General features: G+C 37.6%; 1 protein-coding gene across 1 annotated transcript in view; it reads left to right on the top strand.

The window, feature by feature from the left end:
- Positions 1-12,258, top strand: part of LOC306887934 (receptor-type tyrosine-protein phosphatase U-like) — a 198,852-nt gene that overhangs the window by 105,780 nt on the left and 80,814 nt on the right. The window contains exon 4 of the mRNA XM_079445985.1: positions 9,342-9,417. Within this exon, the coding sequence (XP_079302111.1) occupies positions 9,342-9,417 (76 nt within the window). The remainder of the gene's footprint in view (positions 1-9,341; positions 9,418-12,258) is intronic.

Raw genomic sequence — 12,258 nt, 5'->3', positions numbered from 1 at the left:
TCAAACCCGGGTGCGCACCAAAAGTGCTAGTGTGAAAGCACCCTAAGATGCTTATTAGTTGGTACAAACTGGTCATTAGTCTAAATTGATCATTAGCTAGTCCAAGATTGTCATTAGTTGGTTCAAGCCAGTCATTAACTGGTTCAAATTAGCAAACAATCTTGAACCAGTAATAAACAATCTACCATCTGGTAGTTTAAGGTGATCGAATTTTCTGGTAAATGCTTCGGAAATGCTTAAATGTCAGACTCTAAGTGAATTAATTCATCATGTTTTCCTTGAAAGAGTAGAGTATACCACAAATTAGCAATGTGACTGACAGCTGTTGTAATCTCAGTGGCAGGCTTGGTAAACTTGTTTTCGACTACCTTCCCACAAAGTTGCTGTGACATAAAGATAGTACAGTAAATCAGAGCTCTGCCAACAGCAGCATGCACTGACATGCACTGATTTCCTCACCACAAGGCATTACACAAGCAGTGATGGAAACTACTGTCTTATTAGTCATGCCCCTTGTGTTGTTTAATTAGCATTGATCTTAGCATGAATGTAGGTTAGCGCTGTAGGGCTTAGACAAACCCACAGTATAGACCATGTCAATAGCGTTGACACGTCTTACTCAACTAGTAACCTAATTTCCCTACTGTAGCATTACGTGTGAGACACAGTCTACCAAATCACTGCTTACGAAATGACAGCCCATTCACACCCCCCAAGCCGATCGATTGGTGTCAGTGGTCGGTCCGCCATTGGGTTACACGCTGCTATAGAGGCGTGAATGGGCAGACGCAGGGGGCTTCATCCATAAATTCAATTTCTCCTTTCTGCAAACTCTGCGCAGCTGTCAGAAAGCAATTAAGTTGAGTAGTGTTCACTTTATCGAGAATTGTCGATCTCTCCAACCTAATTAACTTTCACATGCTGGAGAAAAGATGTGGCCTTCATGTGTAAATAATAGCCTTCCCGACTGTCAACAAGATGTGCAGGTGGAGGGCACATGACAATAGGGTGAATTTGTTGTGTTTTTGTGCGCCTGCATGGTCAATTCTGCGTCGCTTTGAATTTCGCTGAGTGCACATGAAGAAAAGATGTTGTTTCTCTGAAAAACCAAGAAATTCTGCTGGTTAGCGTGAGCTTGTTAGCTCGTGTTGGTAGGATGCTGTAACCATCCGGTTCAAAAAGCATCTTCACTGATTTAACAGTTGCTGTGTATTATTATGAAATATATTGTATTTTTTTATTTTTTTTGCAGTTTATAGTTATGCGCTCTGAACAGCATACTGACTTACCCAATTAACCAAATTAAGTTTCCAAAACTTTATTTTCAGTTGTGGTTTTCAGCCAATTGAAATTTGGTTTCAGTTTTTTGGTAAAAATCAAAGACAGTAAGCTCACTGATTAGCTTGTGAGCTGGCTGAAAAACAAGCAAAATGTTTAATTTGAATATTTTTAGCCTCCTTTATGTGTCAATTTGAAATAAGAGGATTGGAATGCTAACGGATAGCTTTCTCCAGGTGTTATAAGGCCTTCTTGTGTATCGATAATGGTACACTGTAAAACACTGATACCCTAATAACAGTATAGACGTTCAGTCTTTCATTATTAACAGCGAAATAGTGTGTATGCAGAAAGCTGTAGACATCTTTCTTCTGTATTTGGGAACCAGTGGCTGAACGACTGCCATAATAGTTTGTGCATCTGATGAGATGATGAGCTTGCTCTTTTTCAGCGTAGTTTTCTCACAGCGGTAGTCAGCATACTAAATCACACTTTGGGCCTGGAAGATGGCAGACTGTCCTGATCAATGGTGAAACTAGAGCTGTGCCACAGTCCCAGAGGGTGCCACGTCAAGGCCGGTTTGCTAAAACCGAGCCAACACGATAGATCATTTAAAGCTTGATGCTAACATTTATTATATTTTGAGGCCATTCGGATGATCTCCAATGGCAACAACACTTCGACCCCTTAGCAGTTGCTCATAATTAAATTCTGCCTATTTATGTGCTTAGCTGCTTTGTGTTTCTCTTTTTTTTGTCTTTATCTCTGAGTCTCCTTCAGACGTCCCGCTGACTGTTTAGCTTTGCCTGCAGTTTTTGCTTTGCACCCTCATATACCTCCTTTCATTCATTTTGCTGCTTCTCAAATCCAGCTCGTGTCATTTTTCAGGGATAGTTTGGGTAAGCAAAAAGACACAGGAATCTAAAAATGCAAATCCTCATGTCTTTCCAAATCTGTCTGCAGTGACTGTCAAGCTCTAGAAGTGACAAAAAAAGCTTCATGAATGTAGTCCATGACTATATTTTAAGTCTTCAAAAGCCACGCAATAGGCTTGTGTGAGAAACCAATCAAAATGTACTTATATTCTTTCCTCTTAGGCCAATGTTTGCAGCTAATAATGGTGTGTCGTGTTCGGTTGAAATTTAGTGCATTAGTCATTTGGACTATTTTTATGATGCTTTTAAGTTTTTTTTGTCCTTTTTGAAGCATGACATCTCTAGGTCACTATGAACTGTTGCTGTAGGGCAAGATTCAAAAGGTTCTACTCATGTTCCAGAAAAAAAAAAAGAACACAGGTTTGAAAATGTTTGAAAATAAGGGTGAGTAAATGATCAATTGTGTGTGTGTGTGTGTGTGCGATGAACTATTCCTTTAAACTGAAAGAGTGTGAAACTGTACTTATCATCTCAAGCTGTGCATTTTCCAAGTCTGAAAGCATAAAGAGGGTAAATGGTGCTGTGTGCCCATATCTGTTTCATCCTATTTTTTTGTTGTTATTTTCCTGGAATGAGACCTGAAGTGAGTCCTCTAATAAGACTTATGCTAGCAACATCTGCTGAGACCCTTTCAGCCAAACTTGCTAACAATTGCCTGATAACTCATCACAACAAGGATGAGAACAAATGGAACAAAACAGAGGAAACAGAAACATTGATTGTAGTCATAAATACAGAATGAATAAAGACAGAAATATCAGTGTTAAGGGCCGCATAGTGACTTTGTACATTTGTGTATTCGCTAGAAAAAAAAATCACTGGAAAGCTTCCAAGAAGAGTTCTCCAAGGACAGCATGGCTTTTAGCGATGATGTTCAAATATCATCCAGTGTTTGTATCAATATCCTGTCTGGCTCATCTATGAGTGATTGCTGTTGTTGAAGAGGTCCACTTCTCTTGAGAACATGAAGACTTTGCTTTCACAGGAGGAAGTGAGTGCTAAACCATACATTGTATTCCCTTAGCTGAAATCCTTAAACTGATTATTTTCATGAAATAAAATCCTTCGTTCATGTAACAAGGCCACCCCGGCTAAATCTCTATTTGGAAGGAGCTAATAGCCTGTTTGTTCAACTCTTGTTTTGCCTCATAATTAAGGATTTCATACAAAATAATGTTTGTTTCCTCATAACCGCAATAAATGGATTTAGCTTGTAATAGATTTCTGATAAACAAGCCCACAGGTTGATTATTTTGACAATGCATTGTCCACATTTGTGGCTGCTTATTGCCTAAATTGAATTTGTCATAATTACACTCTTTTATCAAAGTAAACACTATTGCGGCCATTCAAGAGTCCAAATTAAATTCCAGTTCATTTCATGGATTGGCATTAAGGAATCAGTCATGATGCAGAAATTAAATTTAAGTAAAAAAAAATATAGTATATGTAATTTTTCGATATGATTGAACTATAGATGTCCACAAACTGTACTCTATAATAATCAGTGTTTTTCGCTACTACTAGTACTATTTCTATTTTTATTATTTTCTTCTTCTTAATAATAATAATGCCCTATAGAAATTGTACTACTACTACTAATTATTATTATTATTATTAATAATATTATAATTTATTTGGTATAAAATGCATATATTTACAATTTGATGTCAATATTATAAAGGTAAAAACAAGTTTTGTTTTTGTTTTTGCTTGACCATTTATGGTGCTGTTATAAGCAAAAGAAAAATATATTCTGAATGCTCAGTTAATTGTTTTAATAGCATTGAACTATGTCAGCTGAGAATGTCTACTTATCAGGGAATAAATAGCTATAATTAGTCAAAAGTAATGATGTCTGTCAGACTAATAAAGATCCTCTGCTGTGCATTTGAAACAGTTTTGGGCTTTTAGGAGCTTCGTACACCGTAACAATGGACAGATGTCTATACATGTAAAATGAGACAGCGGCCTGTCTCTCATGATATGATGGGCCCCTGCGTTTATGTGACACGAGATACCATATTTCCTCCTGTCTGCCGTGCCTGAGCATCAATAGAGAGAAAGGGGACGGAACGAAGGAAAATTGAATAGAGAGAGATGGGGAGAGATCGGAGAATGGAAACAGGGAGGAATCACCTTGAGTTTGAAATATTCGAGTTGAAATCTCCCCCGTCTGCCATGCTCGCTCATATATTTCTGCTGTCATTGGTGAAGGTGTAATAGATAGTGGGAACTTGTTATCAAATATTAAAGATGTTATCTGGCCTGCCAGGACTGCCAAAAAGAATCTAGCTTCAGCCCGTCCGTACCTTTCCCTCTGTATGTCCTTCTGTATGTCTCTCACGGGCTTCCAATTAAATTCACATCACATCAACAAATCTACGTCTGTGTATTTCTCTCTCCGCCACGTTGCACAACAAAGCTGAAGCTACGAAAGAGTAATTGAACCTGACAGATTCTTAAGAAAAGGCACGAGAGTGTAAATAATAGAAATTGATGGTGGGTAGAAGAAAGAAATGTAAGACATAAGAAGACATTAGGTCAGACCCATTAATAATAATAACGTAGATGAATAAAAGGCATTCCACCAGGATGAATTCATTGCTTGAGCAGTCAGGATAGAATGCATTTCATTTTGTGCTTTCGAGTCTTATTATTTTGATCTTGTCTTGTTTTCGTCTGTTGACTGAAAACATGCCAAACCATGGAGTCTGTAACACCTGGAAAAAGTTACTTGTTAGTATTTTTGTCTTTCCTCGTGATGGCTTAGCTCTTGAACACAGCTGTTTTTGAATGGCCTTGAGAGAAAGATCATTTTGGATCCAGATGTTGTAGTTGCAACATCTACCAGCAGAAGCTAATTGGACCAAACTAATCAGCCAAACCTCAACCTGTTGGTCAGGATTGAATAATTCTGAGGAGAGCGTGTCCTTGTTAGAGAGCCTGGGTTGTTTGTGTCTGTCCTCCTTGATTGCGGTCCTTCACATCTTCCTTCTCTCTCTCTCTCTCTCTCTCTGACTGAGCTCCTCTCATTCCTCTTCTCGTCAACCAGACAAATTTTACTTTGTGCATTTTGACCTTTTTTTAACTGGTGCATCTAGCTGATTAGCTCATTTGGCTGAAAATATGTGTTTTTCTGCTTTTTAAGCTTAGAATGTGGATTTTAGATTTGATATAAACAATCTGACGTAGCTCTCAACTACTGCAGTTTCAAGTCAGATCATCATGATCGTAATTGGAATTGGTTGGTTCAGACAGTTATGGGTCATATATTGTTTGAAAAGTCTCAACTTTGTTTCACTTGCAAAATATAGTTAGATAAAATCAGCTACAATGTATTGTAATTCTACTATTGGGAATGGAAATATTATAATGTAATTATTTATAATATTTTAATTACATTTCACACTTTTTAACCAGAATGATTGTTGGTTATAATAATTATTAATTAATAATAATAATAATAATAATAATAATAAACCAGAATGATTGTTGGTTATTGATTTATTATTATTTCATAATAGAGTTAAGAATTGTTAATCATTCTTTAGGAATTACATTTTTGGACACTGTAAACATTTTTGTTTTAAAAAGTTATATGAAAAAGTCAAATCTATTGATCTCTAGGGATACATTTATTGCATTGATTGTATTTATGTTTCTTTCTGCCTTGTTAATGGGAAACTATAGGACTGTCAAATTTATTAATTGGGAATATCTTAAATATATATACATATGTGTGTGTGTGTGTGCGTTTATAGTACATACACGTTATGTAAACAAAACGTTTATTTTGGATGTGAATAATCACGATTAATGAATTTGACAGCCCTACTGAACTACACGCATATACTACTACTGTTTTGAACCAATAATCCATTGCTGTCATAATTCTTGCTTATAGAAGAAATATAGAGACGGTTGTGTTCTTAGCAGAGAAACATAAGATTCGACCCAGCCTCGCATTTCCTTGCATTTTATGTCCATCATAAATCAGAGACATTTGTTCCAAGTATATATATTCTCCAGGGGGGAACTAACCACTGATTAGAATAAATGTGATACGGCTAGAGGAGTTTAATAGTGTAACAGCGCCTCCACAGAAATGTGTGATTTTGTCTTTTGTTTCGGCATGTGAGCAGCGGCACACCCGAGAAATGATGGGGAAAAGTCGAAAACACATTTCTGAGTAATCTCCCCTTGCATTATCCTGCAGGTCTGGTGTCAGTTTATTGTGGTTATATGGGAGTCCTTTCCAACTGGAGATTAAAGTTGGGTTACCGAGCCTGAGCCAGCACTGGTTGTATATCCTGCTGTCTGAAGTCGCTTTCCTCGTCTTTTCCCGGCAAAGCATGTTATGTTTTTTAGATCCCAATCACAGACTTCACATCCATCTTCACATATGTCGGCGCCGATGGAAGTCAAGGCAGGGTTAGGTGGATGAAGTCATGCTGTTCCATGATGAAATAAGAGGCTTCTGACAGACTGGAATGTTCTTCTGACCAGGTGACGGTGAAATTGAATGTGGAACGAATTCCGGTATCATGACAGCTCGGAGAGATATTGCCGTCAACTATGAGTGACAGTTGCAACACATACAAATCCATTTACAGCAATAGCAACGGTCCCTGGTAATTTTGGGGCAATGGATGAATCAGGTTTCTTCAACTTTAGGCGCATTTCAATTCCTTCTTTTTAAAAAAGAAATTAATACTTTTATTCAGCAAGGATGCATTACATTGATCAATAGTGACATTTATAATGGTGCAAATGAAATCTATTTCAATCTGTTCCTTTGAAGTTTCCATTCATCAAAGAATCCTGAATATATCACAGCACAGCTGGTTTTAACATTGACAGTTCTGAAGAATGAAGTAATGGCTGCCAAAGATTCAGCTTGGTCATCACAAGAATAAAATACATTTTAAAAAGTATCACAATAGAAAATGGTTGTTTTAAATTGTAATAATATTTCAAAATATTACTGTTTTTTATTGTATTTTTGACCAAATAAATGCAGCCTTGGTGACTTTTTTCAAAAACATTAAAAAAATTGTAATGACCCCAAACTTTGGAACTTTAGTGTATATTCCAGGGGCTGATTTCTATTAAAACAACTTTTTTCCCCCTGTTTGTCGTATGAATATTACATTTAAGCAGTCTTTCAAACCTTTTTTTCTGTCTTCATCATTCAATTTTGCTACTTATTCATTTTATTATTTGAAGTGAAGTGACATACTTCCAAGTATGGTGACCCATACTCGGAATTCATGCTCTGCATTTAACCCATCCAAAGTGCACACACACAGCAGTGAACACACACACACCGTGAACATACACCCGGAGCAGTGGGCAGCCATTTATGCTGCGGCGCCCGGGGAGCAGTTGGGGGTTCGGTGCCTTGCTCAAGGGCACCTCAGTCGTGGTATTGAGGGTGGAGAGAGCGCTGGACATTCACTCCCCCCACCTACAATTCCTGCCGGCCCGAGACTCGAACCCGCAACCTTTGGATTACGAGTCCAACTCTCTAACCATTAGGCCACGACTTCCCCAAATTTCTATTTTACCCCAGAGCAAGCCTTTGAATGTTGAAATAAGAAAATGCATCAAAAATAAATACATGAATGTGAAAGTTAGTGTACTTGTTTAGCAAGGAGACAATGTTGTCAGTGAAGAGCTGAAAATGAAATATCACACATGTGATGTGTAAATAAAACAGAAATTTCAAGCCAAATATCACAGATTAGCAGAATACTATTATCCATTATGCATTGTTTCCAATTAAGATGTGATTTTGTCACATTTAGCAAAAAGTGTGAACATTTAGATAGGGGGATTGGGGGGTGACAGCAATGATACATGTGCACTGTTAGAAATTAAATAAATGATGTGAACAGTTGAAAACTTTTAAGAGTTTCTGAAGTTGAAGAACCACCCTTTCATGATTGAAAACACAACATTTGGTCATAACTGTGCTTTGTTTGGTTACTAGACAGTAATCTAAAAGAGTTTCTTTTTTTAAAGCAATAACTTCAAGCGTGGGCAGCCAAGCAGACCATTGTTGTGAAGAGCAAACATGGCCTCCACACTCTCGATGTGTAATAACATGTCATCACTGTCGTTCGCACAATATTGATTTGATTTCATTACACTGGAGCGACCGTCCTATGCTCATAGCCTTTGGCGAGTGTGAAGACTCTCTCCAGGTCCCCAGGGACTCGTGCCCCTTACGCTCACATTATGAGCTGGTGTGTATGCGCGTGTGTGTGTGTGTGTGTGTGTGCGTGTGTGTGCGCGTGTGTGTGTGTGTGTGTGTGTGCGTACAGCATGCCGAATGAGAGCCTTGTGTCACAGTGCACGAAGGCCTCCTGATAAAGCCATTATTTCCTGTAGGCCTCAGGGGCCCTTAGTGAAGTTGCCAACTATTTTTTCTCTCTTTCTCATTCTCTTTACTTGCTTTAACATCCTTTTTCTCGTTTTCTGTTCTCTCAAAGACTGTCAAAAACTTTTGCAAAAGGAAAACTCGAGGAAAAAGATGCAAAATGCCATGAACGATGAATGATGTGTTTTGCTTGCTTTCAACGTGGTTGACCGTATCGTCCCTGTTTGCCATGTTTTCTCTCATTATTTCGTTAATTCATTATTTCATTGATGTGAGCTTAATGAAGCACAATGAAAATGTCAGACAATAGTTAATATCAAGAGCAGACAGCCCATTAAAACACTTTTTTTGTGAGTTTGATTGAAACTATTACGATGGTGTATAATAAAAACCACTTGGTGTGCATGAATACACAAGGCATCGCTCACTAAACCAAAAATGTATGTATTTACACTGCAACAATGTTTTCTTATTTACCATCCAAACAGCCTTAAAACAAGATGCAAAAAATGGTTTAAGATAATAAGGTTTGATTTTATTGGATTAATTGAACCAGACTTGACTTTATAAATTATATCTAGTGTATTTTCCCCATTAGCAAGACCAGAATATTAATTAAGAAGATGGTTTTCTGTTCTGTACCATCATTGTAATTTCACAACTTAATGCAAATGTTAAAAACACTCTGATTATAAAGCCAAAACATTTCTGCAGGTCATGTTCTCCTCTCTTTGTATTTTCAGATATTGCTGGAGGCGACTGTGGACCGCAAAGGCTACATTGCAGTTGATGACATACTCCTGTTGAACTACCCCTGTTGTGAGTAGCACACACCTGTCATTATTATCATCATTATAGTGTGGGAGTGTGTTTAAACAGCATGAAAATATGAAGGACTGTACAAATGTGACATTCATTGTTATCTTTTTATGTGACAATGGTTTTAAGTTCACTATATACACTATATACTTATACATTATAAGTTATAATGTTTAATATTTAATGTTCTGTAACAATTTAGGCCTAAAATGTATTGCTCCAATTTTACTCTTAAGCTGCCTTAATGCTGCTTCTAGGATAATTTGAAGGTTCAATGTAAAAATATATTTATTTATAAATTTAAAGTGATTAATCATGATTATTTACAGACAAAAATATTTTTTTTAATCAATTGACAGCACTAATATATAATAAATGGTCAATTGTTCAATAAATGTATATTGCTAGCATGCAGTCTAGATATTGGCATCAACCATTGTCAAAATCCAGATAGCTGAACCACTAGTTTCTAGAAGTTTTTCTAACATGAAACTCACTTCTTTCAGCAGTGACGCATGCAGATTTACATTGCTCTCATATACAGTACAACTTTCTGAAGTACATTTTCCTATGCAGGTCCAGTTCCCCACAGATTCTCTTGATGGATCTGTAAGCACACATAATTTGGATATCAAAGACACTTTTGTACCCAAATTCACCTTTCATCCTTGTTTCAGTCTCTACACTGGCTTGTGGCTTTTAGCTCAGCAGGGTACAGCGACATTGTTACTTTGATGATGAAAAGATCTAGTTTCCATCTTGTGTGAAAAGTCTCAGGAACAAGTTTTTTATGCAGCCCCTTCACACTTCATTCCAATCTTAGGTCTGCTTTATAAGCTTATACAACGTCTGTAGCGGGATTTTTGTAACATGAATGATTCATCAGTGCAAAGTTCCAAAAAGCTGGCGTTTGGATAATGTTAACCAATATCCAAGTAACTATTTAGTCAACTAAATGAGACACGTAACAGATTAGTAAGATCTTTTTCTGAAGAGAAAAATGTGAGAAGCGGGAGACTTAAGCAAGTCTCCATTTCCACTCCATTGAGGTATATCAGCTAGTTCAGTTATTTTTATGCTGGTGCTACATTCAACATTTACTATGCAATGCGTGTATCAGTATGCTGCATATGCAATGCATGAGTTAGCGGAAACGTGAACTCTGCTGGCTGCCGGCGTGCTGAGATAGCCTGCTAGCTGCCGGACATGGTAGAAAACAAACAGATCAGAGTAGGGAGGAGTTGTTGTGAGGGAGTGTGTGATGTGTTCGGCCCTCCAGTGCAGTGAAGACACTGAGTGTACAGAGCTGTGATGTCTTTTACTGCCCAGGGGGAGAGTAGAAATCCTTTAAACATCCATAACAGAGCTAGATATTTGATGTTGACTGTAGACTGGAAGTTTATGTTGTAATGGTTAGTAGTGAAGACTGGTGTTTAGTAAAATATTTTTATGTATGATTTACAGAAATGGTAGAATTGGATGTGATTTTGGTGATTTGTGTCAAATAGAGACTTTAAGGGATGAATCATTTGTACAATTCCTTTTTCACCAACCACCTATAATTTAGTTTTAAAAAGGTTCTAATGTGCTGTTACGTGAATGTCATTCTTTTAAGCTTTTTAGACTTCTACGTAATTATAGTCAGAATTTTTATTTTAAGAATGAATGCTTTTATTCATCAAGCATGCATTATTAATCTGATCAAAAGTGACAGTAAGGTCATTTATGTTATAAAAGACTTCTGTTTCCAATAAATGTTGTTCTATAGAACTTTAATCTAGAACTTTTGGGAAGTCGTGGCCTAATGGTTAGAGAGTCGGACTCGTAATCCAAAGGTTGCGGGTTCGAGTCCCCGGCCGGCAGGAATTGTAGGTGGGGGGAGTGAATGTCCAGCGCTCTCTCCACCCTCAATACCACGACTGAGGTGCCCTTGAGCAAGGCACTGAACCCCCAACTGCTCCCCGGGCGCTGCAGCATAAAATGGCTGCCCACTGCTCCGGGTGTGTGTGTTCACTGCTGTGTGTGTGCACGTTGGATGGGTTAAATGCAGAGCACGAATTCCGAGTATGGGTCACCATACTTGGCTGAATGTCACTTCACTTCACATTTACAGTCATGGCTAAAAATATCGGCACCCATGGTAAATATGATCAAAGAAGGCTGTGAAAATTAATCTGTATTGTTAATCCTTTTGATCTTTTGTTTAAAAAATTAACAAAAATCTAACCTTTCATTGGATAATAAGAATCTAAAATGGGGGAAAATATCATTATGAAATAAATGTTTTTCTCTAATACACATTGGCCACAATTAACGGCACCCTTTTATTCAATATTTTTTGAAACCTCCATTTGCCAGTTTAACAGCTCTAAATTTTCTCCTACAATGCCAGATGAAGTTAGAGAACTCCTGACAAGAAACCAGAGAGACCATTCCTTCATCCAGAATCACTCCAGACCATTTAGATTCCCAGCTCCATGTTGGTGCTGCTTCTCTTCATTTCAGCCCACTCATTTTCTACAGGGTTCAGGTCAGAGGACTGGAATGGCCATAAGCTTGGTTTTGTGCTCAGTGACCCATTTTTGTGTTGTTTTTGAGGTTTGTGTTTGGATTATTGTACGTTTGGAAGATCCAAACATTATAAGATATCTAACAGAGTCAGTCACTATTTGATAGAATCCATGATGCCATGTGTCTAAACAAGATGTCCAGGACCTCCAGCAGAAATATAGGCCCACAACATCAAAAATACAGCAGTATATTTCATTGTACATACGGGGTACTTTTTATCCCTTTGTTCACCAAACCCATCTTAAATGTTTGCTGCTAAAAAGCGAATTT

Source organism: Barbus barbus (genome assembly GCF_936440315.1).
Source record: "Barbus barbus genome assembly, chromosome: 21".
Taxonomy (NCBI): domain Eukaryota; kingdom Metazoa; phylum Chordata; class Actinopteri; order Cypriniformes; family Cyprinidae; genus Barbus; species Barbus barbus.
Note: the sequence above shows the minus strand (reverse complement) of the source record. Positions and strands in the feature narration are given on the sequence as shown.